At 47.9% G+C, this 22,500-nt stretch overlaps 4 protein-coding genes across 10 annotated transcripts in view; 2 read left to right on the top strand and 2 right to left on the bottom strand.

Annotated features, from left to right (window-relative positions):
• The window catches only part of hdac6 (histone deacetylase 6), a 13,569-nt gene extending 10,651 nt beyond the window's left edge, over positions 1–2,918 (top strand). The window contains exons 23-29 of one of the 4 annotated variants that reach the window (XR_011602396.1): positions 1–32; positions 116–252; positions 548–736; positions 943–1,095; positions 1,202–1,274; positions 1,452–1,580; positions 1,800–2,918. The exon at positions 1–32 is cut by the window's left edge and continues 146 nt beyond it. Coding sequence is in view for 3 of the 4 variants with exons in the window: in XM_070967881.1 (XP_070823982.1) it covers positions 1–32; positions 116–252; positions 548–736; positions 943–1,095; positions 1,202–1,348; positions 1,452–1,580; positions 1,800–1,868 (856 nt within the window). In the remaining variant the exon portion in view is untranslated. Of the gene's footprint in view, positions 33–115; positions 253–547; positions 737–942; positions 1,096–1,201; positions 1,349–1,451; positions 1,581–1,799 lie in introns of all 4 variants that reach the window. The other 3 variants (XM_070967882.1, XM_070967881.1, XM_070967883.1) reach the window with 3 other exon arrangements.
• A 408-nt stretch (positions 2,919–3,326) lies between these two features.
• Positions 3,327–8,326, top strand: lhfpl4b (LHFPL tetraspan subfamily member 4b). Of its 4 annotated transcripts, none has more exons than XR_011602398.1 (8): positions 3,327–3,565; positions 4,565–4,785; positions 5,901–6,105; positions 6,354–6,433; positions 7,038–7,185; positions 7,533–7,570; positions 7,664–7,781; positions 7,870–8,281. XR_011602398.1 is itself a non-coding variant. In XM_070967911.1 (7 exons), exons 2-6 carry the CDS (start codon positions 4,567–4,569, stop codon positions 7,559–7,561), a joined length of 681 nt encoding a protein of 226 aa, XP_070824012.1. In that variant the 5' UTR covers positions 3,327–3,565; positions 4,565–4,566; the 3' UTR covers positions 7,562–7,570; positions 7,664–8,326. The 4 variants fall into 4 exon arrangements, 2 of the variants coding, with proteins under 2 accessions (XP_070824012.1, XP_070824011.1); XR_011602397.1 differs by having other exon boundaries at positions 7,661–7,781; XM_070967911.1 differs by having other exon boundaries at positions 7,664–8,326.
• A 1,978-nt stretch (positions 8,327–10,304) lies between these two features.
• Positions 10,305–16,364, bottom strand: pcsk1nl (proprotein convertase subtilisin/kexin type 1 inhibitor, like). Its single transcript, XM_070967906.1, has 5 exons — positions 16,131–16,364; positions 12,649–12,904; positions 12,326–12,569; positions 12,081–12,191; positions 10,305–10,741 (listed from the first exon to the last, which is right to left on the bottom strand). The coding sequence occupies exons 1-5, from the start codon at positions 16,182–16,184 to the stop codon at positions 10,345–10,347; spliced, it is 1,062 nt and encodes a 353-aa protein (XP_070824007.1). The 5' UTR covers positions 16,185–16,364; the 3' UTR covers positions 10,305–10,344.
• A 718-nt stretch (positions 16,365–17,082) lies between these two features.
• Positions 17,083–22,500, bottom strand: part of sypa (synaptophysin a) — a 14,086-nt gene continuing 8,668 nt past the window's right edge. The window contains exons 6-8 of the mRNA XM_070967907.1: positions 21,958–22,173; positions 20,815–20,895; positions 17,083–19,879 (exon numbers count right to left, since the gene is read on the bottom strand). Of these exons, the coding sequence (XP_070824008.1) occupies positions 20,830–20,895; positions 21,958–22,173 (282 nt within the window). The 3' untranslated portion in view covers positions 17,083–19,879; positions 20,815–20,829. The remainder of the gene's footprint in view (positions 19,880–20,814; positions 20,896–21,957; positions 22,174–22,500) is intronic.

Below are 22,500 nucleotides of genomic sequence, written 5' to 3'. Positions count from 1 at the left end.
CGCCCCCTACTGGCGGTCCCTGAGGATCTGCCGTCAGTGCAGGATCTCTTTATTTTATTCATGTCTCCTTTCTGTCTCTGTTGTCTAATGGGAATGAGTCTGCCGTCTCTTTCAGTCCCAGAGTCTGTGCGGGCGTCCCTGCCTGCCCTGAAGCATCGCGGGAAACGTAGTTCTAAAGGTCAAGGCAGGAGGTCGAAGCAGGGCAGCGAGGACCAACCGCCACTGCCCCCTACAGGACAGGAGGACACAATGGTAACGCACGTGAAACGTCTGTGAGTCTGTAGATCAGGGGTGGGCAAACTGTTCCACAAAGGGCCGCTGTGGCTGCAGGTTTTCTTTCCAACCAATCAAGAGCGCACAGTTTGACCAATCAGCTGTCTGAAGAGTGAGATCAGTTGATTGAATGAGTCAAGTCTGGTGTGCTGCTGCTTGGTTGGAAGGAAGACCTGCAGCCACAGCGGCCCTTTGTGGAACAGTTTGCCCACCCCTGCTGTAGATCAACATGAGAGCGAAGGAAAGAATGAAATGAGAGCTTTCGTCCAATCAGATGGAGCTCGCGCAGGGATTGGCCGGTCTGGACATCAGTCAAACCTCAGCCGATCACGCTACTGCCATGTCCACGCCAGTGGGCGGGGCCAGGCCAAAGGTCCGCCTCAGTCTGGAAAAGGTCACCTGTGAAGGTGGAGTGACAGCTGAGCAGAGCCAATCAGCAGAGAGGACACTGCCGCAGACCCAGGTGAGCAGGAAGTTCGATGGTTGTTACACTGCTGACGTCTGAGGCTGCTGAGAACACAATACAGCATGTACGAGACAAGACAAGACAAGACAAAGTGTAAACAGAGATCCAGTGAAAGACCAACATTTACCTGAGAGACAGACAGACCGACAGAGAGACAGTATCTGCACTGTGTGTTTGTTCTCATGTCTTATTGTCTTATTGAGTCTTTGCAGACTGTTGCCACGGTAGCGACAGTGTCGGTTGCCACTGGAGATGAGGCTGCTGGTGGAGGGGGGGCGGAGCCAGAGACAGAGGGAGCCCGTGGTTGGTCAAAGCCTCAGACGTCTCTGGAGCTGATGTGTGGAGGACAGACAGACGTCAGCAAATATTCTTATATCAAATTCTGTCTGTCTGTCTGACTGTGTGACCTGTCAGTCCATATGTCACCAACCTGTCTGTCTCTCTCTGTGTCTCTGTCTTCAGGCCACTCTGTATGTGGTAGATCCTCTGTCTTGGTGTCCTCACCTGGATGCCGTTAAGCCCCTCCCCCCCTCAGGTATAGATGTCTTCTTGTGTTGCCAGGATTGTGGCTCCGATGCTGAGAACTGGACCTGTCTCACCTGCTACCAGGTGACCTGTCACCTTGTGTCTCACCTGTTGTTGATGCAGTGGGTGTTTCTCACCTGTTGACGATGCAGTGGGCGTGTCTCACCTGTCTTCCTTCCTGTCTCAGGTGTTCTGTGGTCGTTATGTCAACGAGCACATGGTGACTCACGGCGTTGTGTCTGAACATCCGATCGTCCTGAGCTTCTCTGACCTGTCGGTGTGGTGTTACCTGTGTGAGGCGTACGTCCACCACCAGGTGAGACTTCGATCATTGGACGGAACCGACAACGACGCATGTCGGTCAAGTGAGGTCATCGACGATTTATGTGTGTGTGTGTGTGTGTGTGTGTGTGTGTGTGTGTGTGTGTGTGTGTATCACATTTATGGAGACAACACACGAGAACACACACACACACACACACACACATCCAGCCTTCATCTGACTCTTCATCACTTTCTTCTTCTCTGTCTTCAGATTCTGTTTGAAGCTAAAAACGCTGCTCACTGCGCCAAGTTTGGAGAGGAGATCCCTCCATGGAGCTGAGAGGAGGAGGAGGAGGAGATGAAGAGAAGGAGGGAAGGAGGAGGAGGGAAGGAGGAGGAGATGAAGAGGAGGAGGAGATGAAGAGAAGGAGGAGGAAGAGGAGATGGAGGGAAGGAGGAGGAGGAGATGAAGAGGAGGTGATGCTTTTATATTTTTCTGTCTCTCCTCCTTCAGTTTGGACTGTTGAGTGTGTTGTCATGGATACTAGTCCAGCGGCAATGGTGCTTTGTGGGAAATCTACGGTGTCCGACAGCTGCCAAAAGACAAACAAACAAAGAAATGACTTTTTTATTTTTCATGGTTTTAAGTGTAGCTCAGTGCTGATCATCTTCATCATCTTCAAACCTGTCAGCAGGCTGTGAACATGTGACCAATCACCAGCAGGCGCATCAAGTGTTGATCACAGAAGAAGAGTTCAGAGGTGATGATGTCAGCGAGAGGCCAGGCCCACAGACGCTTTGTTTGTCATGTTTCACAGTGTTTCCTGTCAACAGTTCGCTCGTTAAGATGCTCGTTAAGATGCTCGTTGGATCCTCAGAGTTCATAAAGCAGATGATGATTCTCTGTTTTCACCAGCAAATAAACTTCAAACTGTTTCTCGTCTGGATTATTAAAAACAGACGTTTGTTTGTATGTTGCTTATGTTTGTTTGTGTTTATTCCTGAGTTTGGATTTTTAGTTCTAAACAAACAACAAAACAAAAACTTGATTTTAGCAAAAAGGCAGAAAATGTGATGAAGGTTTGACTGAAGGTGAACTTCCTGTCTGAGTCGCTGAGTACAAGTACCTCAAGACTACTTCAGTATTTTAGTAAAAGTCACATGACCTCTGAGACCAATCTGGAAAACGTCATCAGTCATAAACACACACACACCAACATGTCAGCTGTAGGTACTGTGAAGGTGAATTCATTGATCCAGCATGTGATTGATTGATTGATTGATTGATTGATTGATTGATTGATTGATTGATTGATTGATTGATTGATTGATTGATTGATTGATATTCTCCAACTTTTCAGATGTAAATAAATGCTGAATTCTTTCCACCAATGAAATCTCTTCCATCAGTCAACATGTAGACATGAGCTGAATAGTCTTATCTTATCTTATCTTATCTTATCTTATCTTATCTTATCTTATCTTATCTTCTGAGCTGTGGGTCTCGCTAGTCCTTGTCTCATGTACAAACCGCTAAAGTTCTCGTCCATGTTTGAGAATCCAGAGGACAGGATGTGTCTCTCCTGTTGGACTCTGCAGAGCGAGGACGTGAGGACGTGAGGACAGTGAGCAGCTCACACCTGATGAGCCAACAGTCTCATAAAGCTCAGGTGACAGCTGAGGATTCAGAATCTGACCAACGGGCTACGTGTTGAGGCGTTTGTCCACCTGAACACAGTCGCCTCTGTGTCTCCTGATGGTCCCCCTGCAGTTCATCAGCCGGCCTGCGGGAGGCGCTGTGACGTCATGTGAAATATCAGCAGCGGATTGGATAAAATCATGTGAGCCGCTGATGCTCTGCAGAGCTTGTTGTTTGTGGCTGGAGGGATCGATTTAGAGGAGATGATCAATTAGATGATTCCTGTCACATCCGGGGATGTAGAGCCGCCCAACCCCCCCGCCGCTGCTTCATCTCTCCTCATCCTCTCCTCCTGCAGACAGACAGACAGACAGACAGGTGGACTCCTCCAGCCGCAGGTTTGTTTCCGGTTTCTTCGTGTTTCATCGGTTCAGATCTCAGATCAGTCAATGCAGACAGCCGTTTAACGCGATGCGCGCGTGCATGTCCTCGGTGAATAACACGGAGGTGATGACGGAACCGTCGGTGGGTGCGGGCCGTTTGTGTTTGGTGCATCTCGACGCTGATTGGCTGTCGGGCTGTGATTGATGCTGTTGCTGACAAACATTGAAACATAAAAAGATGAAGATGATCGATTGTTTCCATTGATTAAATCTTCATCATCAGTTCATTCAGTGACTGAGTACATTTACTGCAGTACAGGAGGCTGGTTTTGAGGTACTTGTACTTTACTGACCTGTTTTCTTTTAATGGTCATTTTGATGGAAGTGTGTTTCTTAGTGATCAGCAGCAGGTATTGATCAGTACTGACTGTCCTCCACTCAGCTTGACCTCGTACATCATCGTCACTATCATCACCATCATCACCATCATCATCATAATCACCATCATCATCACCACCATCATCATCATCACCATCATCTGCTGATCACAGCTGTGGCAGCACCAAACCAACATGGCATCAGCGTCAGCATGTTTGGACTCAGTGGCTGCGTATATGAGATACATGATGCTAACAGACTGAGGCTGAAGCACATCATCATCATCATCATCATCATCCTCACAGCTGTTGGTCCCTGTCATGTTAACGATGTCATGTTTGTGTGTTCAGAGCTAATTCACCTTACAGCAGGAAGTGACAATAAAAACAATAAAATGAAGGCTAATTCAAGTGTTATCTGCTGTAACATCCCTCGAACTGTTTGGATTCTTACAGCAGAAAAACTCACTTGTAGCAGTTAGCTTAGCTTAGCTTAGCTTAGCCTGTGCATCATTGCTTTTTTCTCAGTTTACTTCTCTTTGATAAGAGAGAAGGATTCGAGGACATGAGGAATCAGACATGATGTGATGGTTTCTAACGTTTGAAAAATTCCCTTTTTTCCGTCTCTCTGTCTCAGTCATGGCAGCGTCGCCCGCCGTCACCGACCTGTCTCGTCTCTATCAGACAGAGTTTGTTCGGAGCGCCCGGGCGGTCGGCGTCCTCTGGGCCGTCTGTACTCTCTGCTTTGCCATCATCCAGGTGGTCGTCCTGGTGCAGCCGTCCTGGATCGGCACCACGGACACCCGCCACCAGGGGGCGGGACCGGCGCTGCCCAGCGGAACACTGGGACTGTTTGAGGTGAGAAACTGAGAAAAAGAAAATATTTAATTTGGGTTTTGGGATCCAGGTGTGACGGGAGTGTCAGGGTTTGTGTGCCTGAACTGGAGTCAAAGTCTTTAGAAAAATACGAGGGCAGAAGTTTAGAGAACGAACTCAGCAGCGACATCAGGAGGCTCCGTTCAGGAGTGATTTATCAGAGTTTGAACTAACGACAGCGACTCCGTCCTGATTGGATAAGTGAAATTTTACATGGAAACACCTTCAGACAAACCTGCTACCTGACACAGTTGCTTTTGTCAGACATAAGAGTTGGTTCTCTTTCAAAAACATTTTTCTCTTTTAATGACAAATAAACTACACACATCTGTAAGCTAAGCTAAGCTAAGCAGCCAAACAACATACACTGTAACAGTGGTGGTAATTTCCAGCCTTCTACGAGCATCATTAACTGGTGAGGATTATGAATTTTTGCCTGGAGCTGTTAGCTTTAGCCTCAGTCTGTTAGCATAATTCATGTTCAGGGTCCTGTTAGCTTTAGCCTCAATCTGTTAGCATAATTTCAGGTTCAGGGTCCCGTTAGCCTTAGCTTCAGTCTGTTAGCATGACATCATGACTTGGGAAATGTTAAGTTTAGCCTCAGTTTGTTAGCATTATATCATGGCCTTGTTAGCCTTAGCTTCGGTCTGTTTGCATGAATATCATGACCTGGTACCTGTTAGCGTTAGCATCAGTCTGTTAGCATGATACCATGTGCTGTACGTAGCCATCATTCACTCCCCATTTAAGACCCTTCATGTTGTCATAGGAGTCTGATGGAGATGATGTTTGCAACCAACTCACAAAGCTTATCCAGGAATTTCACAGGACCACTTAACCTGTCTGTCTCTGTCCCCATATGTCTGCCTGTGTCCCTGTATGCATGTCTGTGTCCCTGTATGTCTTTGTGTCCCTGTACGTCTGTGTCCCTGTATGTCTTTGTGTCCCTGTATGTCTGTGTCTCTCCCTGTATGTCTTTGTGTCCCTGTATGTCTTCGTGTCCCTGTATGTCTGTGTGTCTCCCTGTATGTCTTTGTGTCCCTGTATGTCTTTGTGTCCCTGTATGTCTGTGTCCCTGTATGTCCGTGGGATGTCAGGTGTGTGTGGAGTCAGAATGGCCAGTCCCGGACTGTCGTGGTGGTTTGTCCAGTCTGTCTCCTCTGCCGTCCTTCCAGTCGGTGGCAGTGTTGGTGGGAGTGTCACTGTGGGCAGTGTGGACCAGCGTCCTCTGTCTCTGTCTCTTCAGGTTCTGCAGTGCTGCAACCGTCTACAAGATCTGTGCGTGGCTGCAGCTCACTGCAGGTCAGTTACTGGTTCTGCTGGTTCTGCTGGTTCTGCTGGCACCTGTGATAATTTAAGCAGTCTGACGTCAAACTGGTCTGCATGGACATCCTGTCTGTTGTGCTGGACGGAGGCGGGGGTGGGGGTGTGGGGTAATAAAGCTGAGTCCCAGCAGTTTACAAACACTGACCAATCATGATGCTGTCTGTCCGTCCATCTGTCCATCTGTCCGTCTGTCCATCTGTCCATCTGTCTGTCTGTCTCCTCAGGTTTCTGTCTGGCATTAGCTTGTCTTCTGTTTCCAGACTCATGGGAGAGTCCAGAGATGAGAGCTCTGTGTGGAGACTCTGTGAGTATTCGAGGACATTCAGTGTGTTTCTGTCTGCTGTCTGTGGATTCACGTTCCTGTTCATTCATGTGTTCATTCATGTTCCTGCTGCATTCATGTGTTCATTCATGTTCCTGCTGCGTTCATGTGTTCATTCATGTTCCTGCTGCATTCATGTGTTCATTCATGTTCCTGCTGCATTCATGTGTTCATTCATGTTCCTGTTCATTCATGTGTTCATTCACGTTCCTGCTGCGTTCATGTGTTCATTCATGTTCCTGTTCATTCATGTGTTCATTCATGTGTTCATTCATGTTCCTGTTCATTCATGTGTTCATTCATGTTCCTGCTGCATTCATGTTTTCATTCATGTTCCTGCTGCGTTCATGTGTTCATTCATGTTCCTGCTGCATTCATGTGTTCATTCATGTTCCTGCTGCGTTCATGTGTTCATTCATGTTCCTGTTCATTCATGTGTTCATTCATGTTCCTGCTGTAGATGTTTCAGCTCATTGAACTCCTTTATCTCCTGTTGCTGCTTTAATCTTCATCAATGCTTCAGATTCTAGAAGATCATCATGTTTAACCTGTATTCATGACACTGATGCTGTATTTTTGTCTCCAGGTGGGCAGTTTCTCTCCAGGTAACTGTTCGGTCCACTGGGCCTACATCCTGGCCATCCTGGGGGTTCTGGATGCCGCCATCTTGGCCACGTTGGCCTTCGTCCTCGCCAACAGACAGGATGCCCTGCTGCCACCAGATGCCAAGGAAGGTGAGGGCGGGGTCAGGGCATCTGGGAGGTTCAGGTAGCATAGAGTTAGCTCAGGTACAGTTAGCTTTGAAGTGAGGTTAGCATAGAGTTAGCTGTGGGTCCAGTTATCTTAGAGTTAGCATCTGACTGAGGTTAGCATAGTGTTAGCTGTGGGTCCAGTTATCTTAGAGTTAGCATCTGACTGAGGTTAGCATAGTGTTAGCTGTGGGTCCAGTTATCTTAGAGTTAGCATCTGACTGAGGTTAGCGTTAGTGTTAGTTAGTGTTAGCTGTGGGTGCTGCCAGCCTCTGGTTACACTTAGCTTGAACCAGCAGTGACCTTTAATAATGAGTTGTGTGTTTCCGCAGTGACCACGGGTCTGCTGATGTCAGCATAGACTCACCAGGTGAGACTCTTCTTCTTCTTCTACTGTCACTTTGTCTTTTTAAACTTAACACAAACTCAGACTGTTCTCTTCCTCTTGTTTCATCGTCAGAAGACAAGGTGATGAAATGAAAGTGAACCAGAAGAAGAATTCAACATTCCTCCTCCTCCTCCTCCTTTCACTCATCATCACCTGGTTTTCTGGCAACCATATCCAGCTTAATGTTGTCATGGTGAGGAAGAAAGGCTAACGAGGAGCAGGAAGAATCAGAAAAGGAGAAAGGAAGACAGGAAACATTCTGCAGGTTCATCTCATTTCAGTTTTCTGTTCAGTCTGTTTGTCTCTGGAGAGAGGAGGGATGAAGAGGAAGAAGAGGAGTTCTCTGTCAACATGGCAGCTCTGCAGCAAACAGAAGCACAACATAAACTCATCGACCAATCAGCTGCCAGTTGCCATGTTTAGTCACATGTTCATAGCCTAGCTTAGCACAAAGAAAGAAGCTGACGGAGAAGCTGATGAAGAAGCCTCTGTGAATAAACGTTCCTCCTGAAGTGACGTCTGATCTCTCTGATGTCATTTTAAACTTCGTCCTTCGTCTCTTTGTGTCCTGGGGGACGACCTTGTCCCTCCTCAGACTTCAGTCCTGCATGCCGCTGTGAGTTCGGCCTGCTGTCGTGTAACGTGTATCGTTTTGTGGAAAATGTTTGTGTGCAGGTTGTTGTTTGTTTGTTTGTTTGTTCAGTCACACAAACATAAATAAAATGAATCACAGATTTCATCTGTTTCCTCTGAATCACTGACGGATGATGGCCAGCCAATCAGAGACAGAGCAGCTGGTGTTCAGGTCATGTGACCCTGTAAATACAGAAAAATACAGTCCAGGTGATTTTACCTGAGCAACTAATGTAATCTGCTTACCTTCATTCACCTGGTGATGTTACCAATTTAAGTGATGCTATAGTAACCAGAAGATGTTACCTGAGCAGGTGAGTCTTGTCCTCAGAGCAGGCATTTCAAAATAAAGCTGATGGAAAACATGATGGTAATGTTTCCAGGTGAAAGTCCCTTCTCAGGTAACGTTACCTGTATAAGTGAAGTTACCAGTTTGAAAGATGTCGCCAGTTTAACCAAAGTTACCTAAAGGTGTTACCTGACCAGGTGAGTCCTGTTTCGCAGAGCAGCTGTTTCAAATGTCTGAGAAAAATCAGAAAATCAGATTCAAAACAGAAAAACTCAGCTCAAAGTGCCTTCATCGTCTTCATCGTGTCACGGTCTTCGTCACATCGTCTCCTCATGTCAGGCGATGAAGAGCAGGAGAGATGAAGGACATGTTTAACCTTCACAGTAACACAGACCCTAAACGCCACGTCTCTGAAACAACAAAAGGAAGGAAAGGAAATCTGGAAAATTCCACCAGGAACAGAAACTATAGTTAACTTTCATGTGTGTGTAATACTTGTGATGAAGTACTGAAGTACCTTGAAGTTTGAGTACTTCACGTATCTGCAGGCGAGACAGAAGAACGGAGGCGGAGAGCTTCGAGGTGGATACGGACTTTAATTCAGAGATAATCAAAGTTTCTGTTTGACCACAGACAGACGAGGATCACACGAACAGAGCTGCTGCACAAGCTGAAGTACACGAACACAACAGGAACGGACCAATCACAGAGCTGATGAGCGGGCGCCATGACGCTGCCCGGCGTCTGTCCGTCCGTCTTCTCCAGAAACAGATTGACACTGATGGAGGGAAGGCGGAGTCAGTGTCAATCTGTTTCTAATTTTATCTTTAAAGTTTCACCTGTCATAGAGACACAGAGTGGGCGGGGTCAGCTTCAAGTCCCAGAGGCCATTGCTGTCAGAAACAGCCAATCAGAGAGCTTCAGACAGCACTGCTGGGTGACATCGATTCTTTGTACATTTGATAGATAAATTCACACATTTGATCAATTATCTTTGGATTCTGCAGCAGCTGCTGAGGATTGTGGGTACTGTAGTTTTTAAAGGCACTCCACTGAGCAAACGGCAACAAAGGGAAAGTTCAGAGAAAGTTTCCTGCAAAAATCATTTGATCTGGAACAAACTCTGGATGAGACAGAAGTGATCACTTATCAGTTTACTGATTTTCAGAGAATTTATGAAAGAAAAACTCGATTCAGGCCAGATAAAAATCAGAAAGATCGTCTTATACTGTGTCGTTCTAGAAATAGAAATTAATTACGTTGTTTTTTTCTGGAAACTTTCAGGATTTTTTCAGGACACATTTTCACCACAAGCAGCAAAAAACAGAACAATAGAGGAAACAAAAAATCCTGAAAGATGACAAGATTCACCTCCTCCTCATCCCTCCATCTTTCCTCCTCTACCCTCTTCCTCTCTCCTCTCCTCTCCTCTCCTCTCCTCTTCTCCTCCTCTCCTCTCCTCTCCTCTCCTCTCCTCTCCTCTCCTCTCCTCTCCTCTCCTCTCCTCTCCTCTCTCCTCCTCTCCTCTCCTCTCCTCTCCTCTCCTCTCCTCTCCTCTCCTCTCCTCTCCTCTCCTCTCCTCTCCTCTTCTCCTCCTCTCCTCTCCTCTCTCCTCCTCTCCTCTCCTCTCTTCTCCTCTCCTCTCCTCCTCTCCTCTCCTCTCCTCTTCTCCTCCTCTCCTCTCCTCTCCTCTCCTCTCCTCTCCTCTCCTCTCCTCTCCTCTCTTCTCCTCTCCTCTCCTCTTCTCCTCCTCTCCTCTCCTCTTCTCCTCCTCTCCTCTCCTCTCTTCTCCTCTCCTCTCCTCTCCTCTCCTCTCCTCTCCTCTCCTCTCCTCTTACTCCCTCATGTATTCTACAATCTGATCGATCAGTATCTGGGGGTCATAGTTCAGGGCGGCTCTCCTCCGACGCCTATGACTCCCATGATTCAGTTCTTCCGCGGCGGTGGTTGCCATGGTATCGATGCGTTTCATCCTCTGCAGCCCGGCAGCGGGGGGGCGAAGCATCTCCTCTTCCTCACCTTCCTCCTCCAGCCTTTTCACTCTGAGCAGAGGGGGGTCGTTGCTGGGCGATGGAGGAGCGACGTCATCAAGGGAGCGGCGGGTTCTCCTGTGGGCGGAGCTAACTGGCTCGGCTGCTGTGATTGACAGGCCCCTCCTCACCCGGCGACCAGGCGTCATCACCGGGACGTCGTTAGGGCCGATGCCTGCCAGTAACCTAGCAACCAGACGTCTGAGGAAGACAGAGACACAGGTACCACAGGTGTGTGCTCCTCAGTCAAGTTAGACAAATGACTTCATCACAGCAGAGGTAAAGCATGAGCAGACACCTGCACAGGTGTAGTGACAGGTGTTCATCATGACACAGCTCAGACGGTCATGTGACCTCCAGTTAAAGGTCACGACTTTAAAAACATGGAAGAAGCTGTTTTTAATCAAAACATTCAGTCTGTTTACGTCAGTTTATGATGAAGATTTATTAAAGATGGCCGCTGCAGGTTCAGAGGAGTCGCTTGAGTTCACGTAGAGAAAGAAACCGTCGAGGGTTTGGCATCAATGAGGTTCCAAAGGTTCTTCAAACTAGGAGAACAGAACAGCTGATCAGAACAACAGGAGAACGGTTTATCAATCGATCAGCTGATCAGCTGATCATGAGCGGCACACGTCGCTCAGCGTGACGTTTCCTGTTTTTTATTTTGTTTAAAGGTGGAGTTCAGACTAATTCACAGGTAACCTGTGCTCAGGTGTCTCCACCTGTGCTCCACCTTGTTATCCGTCAGACTGAAATGTTTGCATTCTAGGTTTTAGTGGAGATCTTTTGGTGTTTGCTCAGCTGAAGCTGGAGAATAAAGATGGCATCCACCTGTAGGAGTCAGCAGGTGCCTGCCTCAGACCAGCCTCCAAGACGAGGACGAGGACGAGGACGAGGACGAGGACGAGGACGAGGACGCTGGTCCACTCATCTGAAAGACTAAACCTAAACTTTCACTATTTTACTGCAACATGCACTTTTAAAGACTGAGTTGTGAAGCTTGACTTTCATGATCATAAAGAAATATGGACGTATTGATCTGTGGAGTTTTATCTATCGATCTGTGTTAAAACATCTTTCATTTTCCTTTATCGTCCTCTGATTTGGTGCAAACGAGCTGAAAGTACACTAACGAGAAGAAAGAAGTAAACAAAAAGTAAACAGACCTAAAACAACACGAAGACTCCGACCTGAGTGGACTGGAAGAGAAACAAACGATCACTGACGATGAACCAAAGCTGATCACACTGGTCTGTGCTTCTCTCCTGAGTTCTGCTTTCAAGTGGTTCCTCTGAACCTGGACTCGGATCCTCGCCACCCGTGAACACCTACAGGCCCACATGTGTGTATTTTATATATTTGTTCTTTCTAAAATCTTTGTAACAGAACGGAGAAATGAGGACTGGTTGGATGTGACTGAACATAAAGACACAGAAAGCAGGAGGAGCTGGAGGAGGCTGACGGTGTCGGTGGAGCTGCAGTCTCACTCTGGACTGGTTGGATGTGACTGAAGGTGTCTATGTGTGAAGGTGTCTTTCACCTCAGGGCGTCCTGGTCTCCTTTGTCCTGTCCAGGTGAGACTCGTCCAGCCTGCTGGAGTCTCTGCGGTCTGGCTCTCTCCAGCAGAGTCTGAGCCAGCTGAGGCTCCATCCTACCAATCAGAGCTCGCGTTATCACTTAGAACCTCAAACCGTTTAGAACCACACATGAACCTGAACACTTCAAATGTTCTCAGGCCTCAAACCTGCTGTGCAGGTGTAAACTGAAACTGGAAGTGGTGCTCACCTGTCCAGCAAGGCCTGAGCCAGCTGGGGCTCCAGGAGGCCCCACCAAGCAGCCGGGGGCCTCCCCATGTTCAGCCCCCGCCCTGTCTCATCGTAGTCTGGTATGGTTGGGCCCTTGAAGTCCCCCGGTGGCCCCTGATCGTCCTCCTCGTCCTCCTCTTCCTCAACCACTTCCACGTCACCTGGGCCAACCAATCCAGCGCTCTCTGCCTCACTCAGTAGGCGGAACAGGGCGGCCAGGTAGGCTGTGAACACATTTGATTGGTCTATTGGTCAGAACAACGGTAGATCATATAAAGGTGTGTGACGTGTAACTGCTCCAACCTGCTCGCTGCTCCTCTTCCTGCTCCCGCCTCTGGTCCCGTTCCACCAATCGCTGTAGCGCCTGGTCCAAGCCCCGCCCCCTCCAGTTATCTGATTGGTAGTACAGGTCATTGACCCCACCCCTTCCCTGAGTGGCAGGGTATGACATCATCTGGTCCTCATAGGGCAGCAGATCACGGAGGTCTCTGCGCTGGCGTCTGGCTACGCCCACTGACACATCCAGGCCACGCCCCCCTCCACGAGCTGCAGGTAGAGGCTGAGAGAGAGGTCAGAGGTCAGGAACAGAAGGAAGGTCACTTCCTGCAAGAGAGCTGAATCCCCACATCTCACCTGTTCTAAGCCCCGCCTCTCCCCCTCCCAAACTCTGTGGAAAGATGAAAACATTTTCCTTCCTTGTTTTAACGTCCCCGAGACAGTGAGCTACCATCACCATCATCATCATCATCATCATCATCATCATCACGCACACACACGTACACACACACACACACACACACACACACATGAGGATGCTGCATGTGTCCATGGAGACATGCTGTCACCATAGCAACATAACAAGCTCTTCTCTTCCTGTCTCCACTAATTTGATTGTGTGTGTGTGTGAGTGTGTGCGTGTGAATCTGAGAGAGGTTTGTGTGAAGGAGATAAAGAGAAGAGACATGGAGACGGAGAGGACATAGAGACAGACAGAGAATAACTGATCAGTGTGATCAGGTTTATTTAACAGTATGTCTGCACTTCTGAGGAGCAGTCTGATGTCTGCACGACTGTTAACAGTGACTCAGCACCCTGAACAGTGACTCAGCACTCTGAACAGTGACTCAGCACTCTGAACAGTGACTCATTACCCGGAACAGTGACTCAGCACCCTGAACAGTGACTCAGCACACATGATACAGGCTCATATGTTTTCAGGCCGTTATGCCAGTGGTGTGTTCAGGATGATGAACCTGTTGAAGACGTCCTCGTCTTTTCGTCTTCCTCTTCTTCACAGACGCTGTGATGCTTGATTGCAGAGTTTGTTGGTGTTGAACTGAATCCGTTCGTCACTCTCTGTGAAATGTTCCCCGTCCACTGACTGTAACACAAACAGTGGTCCTGATGGATCCATCGCCGTTGCTGACCGTTGGAGAGATGTTCTCTCACGAAGTTCTATAACTTCGCTCATTATGGCCAAAAAGTTCTCTTGTCTTCATCAGTCCACACGACCTGTTTCCTCAGTGAACCAGGCTTTAGGTTCAGATGTTCCTTTGGAAACCTCAGAGGTTGTGTTGAGGACAAGGACAGTTGTCCTCTGATGACTCTTCCGTGAAGCTCATATTTGTGCAGATATTGCTGCACAGTAGATCAGAGCACCAGCTCTCCACAGTCTGCTGAGTCCTCATGAAGGTCTTCACAGTCGAACAGGGCTTTGGTTTGTCTTTCTAACAATCCTACGAGATTCAGTTCTCTCTGAAAGTTTTCAGGGTCTTCCAGACTTCAGCTGGACCTCAGCTGGACCTCAACTTGACCTACGTTTGACCTCAGCTGGACCTCAGTTTGACCTCAGCTGGACCTATGTTTGACCTCAGCTGGACCTCAGTTTGACCTCAGCTGGACCTCAGCTTGACCTCAGCTGGACCTCAGTTTGACCTCAGCTTGACCTCAGCTGGACCTCAGTTTGACCTCAGCTGGACCTCAGCTTGACCTTAGCTCGACGTCAGCTGGACCTCCAATCTTCCTGTTCACTGACATTTCTTAATTACATCGCAAACTGAGGAAATAACCTCAGAAAATGCTTTTCTATCTTCTTCGTTGAAGTTCCATAGAATCATCTGATGACGGTCAGTGTTGAGCAGGTTCTTTCAGAATGTAATCTATTACATGTTACTGATTGGTTTCTTCATGGACACTGATTCCTTTTGTTATTCAGCAGAGCGATAAATCGATTTTTGACCTTTTTGTACGAAAACGTCCGTCTGGAATGTGAGCGGGACGTTTAATCGCAGGATTCTGAAGTGACACCAGCGTCAGGACAAAAAACGTGAGCAGTAACAGGAAGTGATGAGACGAACGATGAATGTGGGACAGAAAGACTGAAAGTTTGTCCATTGATGTGGCTGAGCGGGAGGCGGCTGACCTGAACGCCGCTCAGATTGACTGAATGTCCACGATCTGTCTGTCTCACTGCCAGCTGTCTCACTGCCAGCTGTCTTTCTGTCTCTTTAAAGACAGTATTTCCTGCTCATTGGCTGATTGCTGCTGAGCGATTGTTGTATGTCAGAGGTAAACAGAGACAGCAGGACTCTGATTTATGTCCGTCACGTCTCACAGACTCAATCAGCACAGACTCGTGATGCGTCTGTCTTTCTGTCTGTGAGTAACTGTGAAACGAGCAGCATCAGGTTCAGGTCTGTCTGCAGAGACCAGACCTGGATGTGGACAGAAGTGACGTGACGCTCGAATCCATTTGATCCTGATTCAGACTGAAGCAGCCGGACTCTGAGCCGACCAGCTCCTGGTTCAGGTTCAGGGAGACCTGTATAGTCCAAGACTGACAGAGTCAGTGCTGCCTGGCATGGAGACAAAATGATAAAGTACCACTGTGGTAGTTTTCAGCCTGTGTCTTGTCCCTCACTGTCTCCTGTCTCACTCTGCGTCAGGTGTCCTGAAACTTTCCCGCTTCAGTTTCACAGAATCATTTCAAATGATGGTCATTGAGAATGAAGAGAAGACATCAGTCAGATCAGAGGACATGCAGGGGACAGCCACAGTTCAGAGGAGAAGACGTTGTCTCATAAAGACGTTTACTTGGACACAAGACTGAAATCCTGTTTTTCCACTGAAATCAAGCTTCAACATTCATTATATTCAGGTTAATGTGCTCACTGTCACACAGTCCTCACAAGGACAGAAGACCACACAAACACACACACGCACGCGCGCACACACACACACACACACACACACACGCACGCACGCACACGCACGCACACGCACGCACGCACGCACGCACGCACACACACACACACGCACACACACACACACACACAGAGTAATATATGGCCCTGTTGCCATGGGTTACTGTCTCCTGTTGCTATGGTGACAGAATCTGAAACGAAATGTTCCTCCCTTAATAGCAGCGACCTGCACGCGCGCGCGCACACACACACGCACGCACACACATACACACATAGTGATGTAACAGTATTGACAGACAGGTAGAAGATAAACAACATCACTATCAGGTGACGACAGAGCGGATCTGTCTGTCTCTCTCCTCCTGTCTGTCTCTCTCTTTCTGTCTGTCTCTCTCTTCCTGTCTGTCTGTCCGTCCGTCTCTCTCTTCCTGTCTGTCTCTCTCTGTCTGTCTCTCTCTCTCTTCCTGTCTGTCTCTCTCTCTCTCTCTCTCTCTCTCTCTCTCTCTCTCTCTCTCTCTCTCTCTCTGTCTGTCTGTCTGTCTGTCTGTCTGTCTGTCTGCATACACTGGGACTCGTCCTTACCTGGACGCTGTGGATCAGAGCGGTGCTGAGCAGCAGGAGGCTGAGAGACGCCATTCTACTGACTGAACACACGCACACACACCAACACACACTGCCTCTATCTGACTGATCTGAGGACAGAGGGGAGCAGGGAGGGGGAGGGGGAGGGAGGAGCGATGACGAGGGAGAGGAGGCGAGAGGTGTTGAAGAGATGAGGAAGGAGAGGGATGAGGAAACATCAGATACTGAGCAAGGAGAAGGGGGAGGGGAGGTGGAGAGCCTATGAAATGGAGGGAGGAAACAGGAGATGAGGAGGGGTGAGAGGAAGAGGAGAGAAAAGGAAGAGAGAAGGGAGGAGAAGAGAGCAGAAGGACAAGGACACAGTGAAGGAAATAAGGGAGGAGAGAGGGAGGAACCATGAGATGGAAGGAGAGGGGGAGAGTGGGAGGAAGGGATGGAACAAGGAGAGAGAAGGGAGGAGACATGCCAGATGGGAGGGGAGACAGAGGATGAGAGGAAGAGGAGAGACAAACAGAGGAGAGTAGGGGAGGGGTGGTGAGAGGAAGAAGGAGCAGCAGGGGGAGGTGAAAGAGGAGAAGAAAGGAGACATGGAGGAGACTCAGAGAGGGGGAGGTGGAGGAGGACAGAAGAGTATCGAGTGCAGGAGGAGAAAAGAGAGATTGGGATGGATTCATTCACTCATTCATGCTTTTATGCTGTCATACATTCATCTGTAGTATCTAGTAATTCAGCAGTTCATAGAGCTGTTGTTCATTCATTCATTAATAATTCATTCACTGCCCGCTTTCAGTCTCTCGTTCATTCATCTGTGCGCTCTTTTGTTCATTCATTTGTTCATGCATTCATCTGTCCCTTGTTTCATTCATTCATTCATTCCTCATTGGTCCGTTCATCCATCCATCAAACTGTTTGTTGTTCCGGTCACTCGTTCACAAACACAGTCTGAGACGTCTGAGACGAGTTTGTTGTTTATTGAAACTTTACACTGAATTAACACAGCGGGGGGGTGGGGGGGCTCTCCATAGCAACAAGTCACACACACATCATCATCACTGTCAACACCATCGCCATGGTTACTGATGCTGAATAGAATATCATCACACAGGAAGTTACATCACAGAGGAAGAGGATGGTCACGAGGAAGAACATCCAGAAGAATGAAAGAGTGGAAGGGGAGAGGAGGAGGAGAGGAGGGGCAGGAGGAGGAGGAAGAGGAATGAGGAGGAGGAGGAGGAGGAGAGGAGGGGCAGGAGGAGGAGGAAGAGGAATGAGGAGGAGGAGGAGGAGGAGAGGAGGGGCAGGAGGAGGAGGAAGAGGAATGAGGAGGAGGAGGAGGAGGAGAGGAGGGGCAGGAGGAGGAGGAAGAGGAATGAGGAGGAGGAAGAGGAGGAGGAGAGGAGGGGCAGGAGGAGGAGGAAGAGGAATGAGGAGGGGCAGGAGGAGGAGGAGGAGGAAGAGGAATGAGGAGGAGGAGGAGGGGCAGGAGGAGGAGGAAGAGGAATGAGGAGGAGGAGGAGGAGGAGGGGCACAAGACGGAGAACAAAAAGGAGGTGGAAGCAGAGAATTTGAGGAAGAATCTAGTTACAGGGGGAAGAGGAGGTGATGATGAAAGAGAAGAGGGTCAGAGGAGGAAGATGAAGTATGGAAAAGGAAAAGGATGAAAGAAACAAGGAGGTGGGGTGGTGGAACAAAGGAAAAGGAGGAGAAGAATGACAATGAGGAGAGGAGGAAGCATGAAAGAAAAAACAGAAGGTGAAGAGGAGGAGGGCGAAAAGAAATGGAGGGAGAGGAAGAGGAAGAGCGACAGATGGTGTGGACAAGGAAGAAGAGGAGGAGGAGAAGGGGAGGTGGACAATGAACAAAGTGTGAGGAGGAGAGAAAGGAAGAAAAGGAGAAGAAATAGAAAGAGAAGAAAAAGAAAAAAGAAAAGAAGAGAGACAAAAAGAGTGATGAAGAGGAGGAAAGAAAAGGCTAAAGAAGAGTGAGTGATGGAGAGATAAAGAGGAAGTATGGACGGGGAACGAGAGTGAACACACACACACACACACACACACACACACACAGGCACACCTGTACAGGAGAACAGGAAGTAGAATCACAGCGATCATCAGGTACAACACGAGCAGGAAACACGTCACCATGCGGAGGAAGATACCGACGCTAACCCCCCCAAAAAACAAACAAACAAACAAACAAACAGGAAGCATAAAGTTTTTTTCTTGTTTTTCAGACTCAGAACTTTCCAGAAAGACTTTTACAAAAACAGCTCACGGCTGCAGCTGATTGGCTGAGAGCTGAGAAATAAAAAACAGCGAGCTGACAGAAACGTCCGTCTGAAGTTTGAACTTTCTCCGTCCTGTTCAGGAGGCGGCTCGACGTTAAGGGACGCGGCGTTCTGTCGGCGTCCGTCACGTTCAGCTGCGTTGCAGCTTGTTCCTAAACGTCGCCTAAACGTTTCTCTTGTTAATCGACTTTTGTGGATTTGTCTCGTGCCAAGTTTGATGCGGCCTAGCGAGCTAACGCTAGCTAAGCACTGTAACAGAAGCACTTTCACGTTTTTAGCTTCTTGAATTGTTTCATTGAGCCTAAGTAAAAGATATGACTGCAGAGCGTCCACAGGAAGGGCCTCTGTGACAGACACCACTGATTCACCTGTGAGCTCTGTGCTCGCAGCGGGCACCTGGAAACCGCCCTTTAATTCTTCTTCTCTTACTTTGTTGATTCTCAAACTTTGATCTTTGGCAAGACGCCACAACAACAGTTCTGACTCACTGATTCTTGACGTCTATCTAAATTTACCAGAGCATTGGTCACCAGGTGCCGAGCGACAGACCTGATGGTGACATTTTCGTTGTGTCAGGGTCCATCAGGGCGGCGGACGTGCAGGATCACCTGCGCTCTCCAGGTGAGATGACGGTTCAGACGGATGTTTGTGCAGCGAGCTCTCGACTCCACGTCTCAGAGGAGCTGAAGGACTGTCACAGCACGACGAAGCTGCAGCTCCATTAATCAAACACACAAACCGTGCAACTGTAGTGATCCAGGTTCCACTGGGCTCGTCAGGAAGCTGAGTCCAGACTGGGCTTCCTGCGTCTCCAGGATGACATCACTTCCTGTGTTGATATTTACATGCAGCAAGACAAACAGCAGAGAGCTGGGAGGCGATGGTGGTGGACGCAGGCTTGTCAGGTTCGATCCAGTTTCATCTGGTTCTCATTTGGCTGTAGTTAGAATCTGGTTTGGATCTGATTTGTCTCAGTGTGAACCCAGTCTGGACAGCTTGCTGATTGGCCCGTGTGAATCTGGTCTTGCGGCGGGGTACATGGCGGGGGGGGGGGGGGGCGGGGCAGATCAACGGGTTCAAGAGGAAACATGAACAAACAGTTGAGTCTATATTATATATCTGTTCAAAGTGATATCTATACAACACAAACATACATTCGCTCACAGATTATGTACTTGAATGACTCTTATCAACACCATCACTTGGTTCAGAAGGTTTCTATTCGCTGGCGTTGTCGTTGTTGTTGTTGTTGTTGTTGTTGTCGTCGTCGTTTTGGTGCTCTGCTCAAGTTGTGGATTTGTTATTTATAACTCTATTTTTTATCATTTACACACTGATTCATTATATTCAACATCTAACCTCCCCTTTAACCTCCCCAGCCCACCCTTTAATGTTGCAGACAGACAGGAGTGTTGCATTGTGGGTAGGTTGCAGGCGACCCACTGTTGGTTCACTCCGACGTTTTCTGCGAGGCAAAGGCAAACATGAGAGATGGTGAATCCTCTGATGAAGAACATGAAGACAAAAGAACTGAAGGAGAACATGAAAATGACTCTGCAACAGGAAGCTGCAGTGACACCGAGCACCAGCAGAGGGAGCAGCTCTGTTCAGACAGGGTTTGTACTGAGAGCAGTCACATGGTGGCAGCCTCAAACACACTGGGATCATATTTTCATAAAAGACGGAGGCCGAATCTAAATTAGGAGCCTACCTTAGTCAGACCACATCAACCCAGTGAGGGTCCCAGTACAGCCCAGACACAGACCAGTGTTCCCACATGTGAATGTCCATCCCTGCATTTGTTGTTGTTTGGCTGGGATTATTTCACTGAAGACCATTGTCTTAAAGAAAAAACCATGTGGACACGATGTCACCATAAAACTAGTTTTGACATCGAGGTTCACGGGGCCCCTGAGGCCCTTAGTCTGGTTTATCTTTAATGGTCACTACATAACAAATTAGCATTTTATCAAAGTAATTGGATGATAATAGTAACAGTAATCTCCACACTCATGACCTGGGGCCTTTAGGGCACCTTAAGACTCTGGGGCCCCGGGGCCTCGAGCAGAAGATGCAGGGATGATTCCCTTTGAGCTGCTGGAAGGCTTCACCAACAACAACCTCGAGTGACTGAACAAACAATAATAAGAAGAGTGTTTCTGTTAGAGAAGAGTGTTTGTCCTCTGCTCTGATGGACATGGACATTATACTGACTTTGTACCAAAGTCCTGGTCCACTGTGTCCTGATGGTGGTGCAGGAGGAAAGGTTGGGGGTCAAGAGAACCATCAACCATGAAAACATCTGAATAATTCACTTCCTCACAGGCTGCTGTTACTGTTATTTTAGGTTTTCTCACTGCAGTTTTTATCAGACAAACAGGAGCAAAGAGAGCATTTCACCTGCTTCCTGTCAGTTCACATCTGATTGGAGAAGGAGGTGGGCGCCCCCTGCTGGCCGTAGCCCTGACCGTACTCTGCATCCTGGAGCAAACACAAGAAGCAACATGACACACAGAAACCATAATGCATTGCAGTCAGAGAGTCGAGAGTCTCCGGAGCAGGATTAGGCTCCATCTCTGTTTGGCATCTGGTTTTCAGGTTTACCAACACATCTCTCCCAGAATCCTTAGCTCTCCTGTTTTTATTGAATAGCAAAGAGAGATGAGAAGAAGGAGAGCTAGTTTGGATGAAACTATGAGACAAAGGTAGTTGGAAGTGACTCTTACGTTATGAAGCGATTTTTCAGCCAAACTTAAAGTTTTGCTGCTGATGAGTCAGCAGATAAAACAACTAGCTGCTCCTTCAGACGTCGTTCTGCTCGAGAAAACAAATGAAAGCAAACAAACAACTTTCTGTTTGTGGCTGGTCCACGACCTCAATACCAAAGTGCTCCAGATGACTGTTTGGTTTTTTAAGGCTGCTTAGCTTTTATTGTCCTGAGGATTAACGAGCAGCAAATGTTCAGTGCTGAATGTTGAGGTTTGCGTTACCGTTGTGTGCTTGGTTAACTGCTCGCCAAGGTCTGCTGAAATGTCACTAAAGACGTGTATCGTCTCTAAACAAGACAGAGTGCGTTATTAAAGTTCAGTGAGTGTTTGTCGTGCTGTTTGTAGCCTTTACTTTGAATCTGTCCCCACAGATTTAAAACAATGGTTAATGTTACAGGATTTCACACATTTGCTGACTCGACTCTTCCCGACCGCAGACGGATAACAAGACATTTGTTCTGGCTTCATCATGTCAATTTCGTGTGTTTTTCAATCTTATGAACAAACAACTTCTGGTACTAAAAGCACCTCGTGGTTTCTCAGTTTGACTGATCTGAGCAACCGTAAACAACGTGAAACATCGGCATTATGAGTGTGTGTTATAGTGTTTCCTGTGCAGAAAATCACTTCCTGCCCTCCATCTGCAGTTTGTGCCACAATATTAAATATTAAATATTAATTAAAGAAGCAGCTTCTCGTTGTTTGCAGCTGAAAAACTAGCAGCAGCAGATCAGATCAGCTGACACTAATTCACTTCCATCAGTAAGCTGCTCACCTGGTTGTATCCTTGCTGGCTGTAGTCGGGTTGGTAGCCTCCCTGGTTGCTGGCGTAGGGGTCTTGTTCGTACCCCCCTTGCTGGCCGTAGGCGTCTGGTGCAGCAGATTTCTCCTGAGGAGGCGGAGCTCGCATGAAGGGAGCGATGATGCCCGTCTCCTTAAAGACGAACCAGAGGTTTCCCACCCACAGGATCAGGTTAATGAAACCAAACGCCTGCGGGAGGAGAGGATGAAGACGTTTAGTCTTTGTCTGTTTAAATAAACAGAGGACAGTTATGAACACATCAACGGATAGGTATCATTTGACATTTTGCACTAAGTCTCAATACGATACGTGAGTGTCAGTTACGGTGAAACAATGCCTTCAGGACATCCAGAACTATCCGATCACAGAATTTGTAAACAAGAACATGAATCTGACGGTCAATGTTAACTTTCAGTATTTTTTTCAATGTTGGTGCTGCAGACATATTTTGGTTGGTTCCAAAAGAGTTTGAAATCCATCCCCATCCCACAGAAATCACCAGGTGCTGACCCAAAC

Source organism: Chaetodon trifascialis, chromosome 8 (assembly GCF_039877785.1).
Source record: "Chaetodon trifascialis isolate fChaTrf1 chromosome 8, fChaTrf1.hap1, whole genome shotgun sequence".
In the NCBI taxonomy this organism is placed as follows: Eukaryota; Metazoa; Chordata; class Actinopteri; order Chaetodontiformes; family Chaetodontidae; genus Chaetodon; species Chaetodon trifascialis.
The sequence above is the reverse complement of the archived record's forward strand: the minus strand, read 5'-3'. Positions and strand labels throughout refer to the sequence as shown.

Coding starts and splice junctions, on each gene's coding strand:
- lhfpl4b (XM_070967911.1), top strand. CDS start 4,567: ATGGCAGCGTCGCCCGCCGTCACCGACCTGTCTCGTCTCTATCAGACA. Junction 4,786..5,900: donor GAACACTGGGACTGTTTGAG/GTGAGAAACTGA, acceptor GTGGGATGTCAG/GTGTGTGTGGAGTCAGAATG. Junction 6,434..7,037: donor GAGCTCTGTGTGGAGACTCT/GTGAGTATTCGA, acceptor TTTTGTCTCCAG/GTGGGCAGTTTCTCTCCAGG.
- pcsk1nl (XM_070967906.1), bottom strand. CDS start 16,184: ATGGCGTCTCTCAGCCTCCTGCTGCTCAGCACCGCTCTGATCCACAGC. Junction 12,570..12,648: donor GGAAGAGGAGCAGCGAGCAG/GTTGGAGCAGTT, acceptor ATGTGTTCACAG/CCTACCTGGCCGCCCTGTTC. Junction 10,742..12,080: donor GGAGACCAGGACGCCCTGAG/GTGAAAGACACC, acceptor TGTCTTCCTCAG/ACGTCTGGTTGCTAGGTTAC.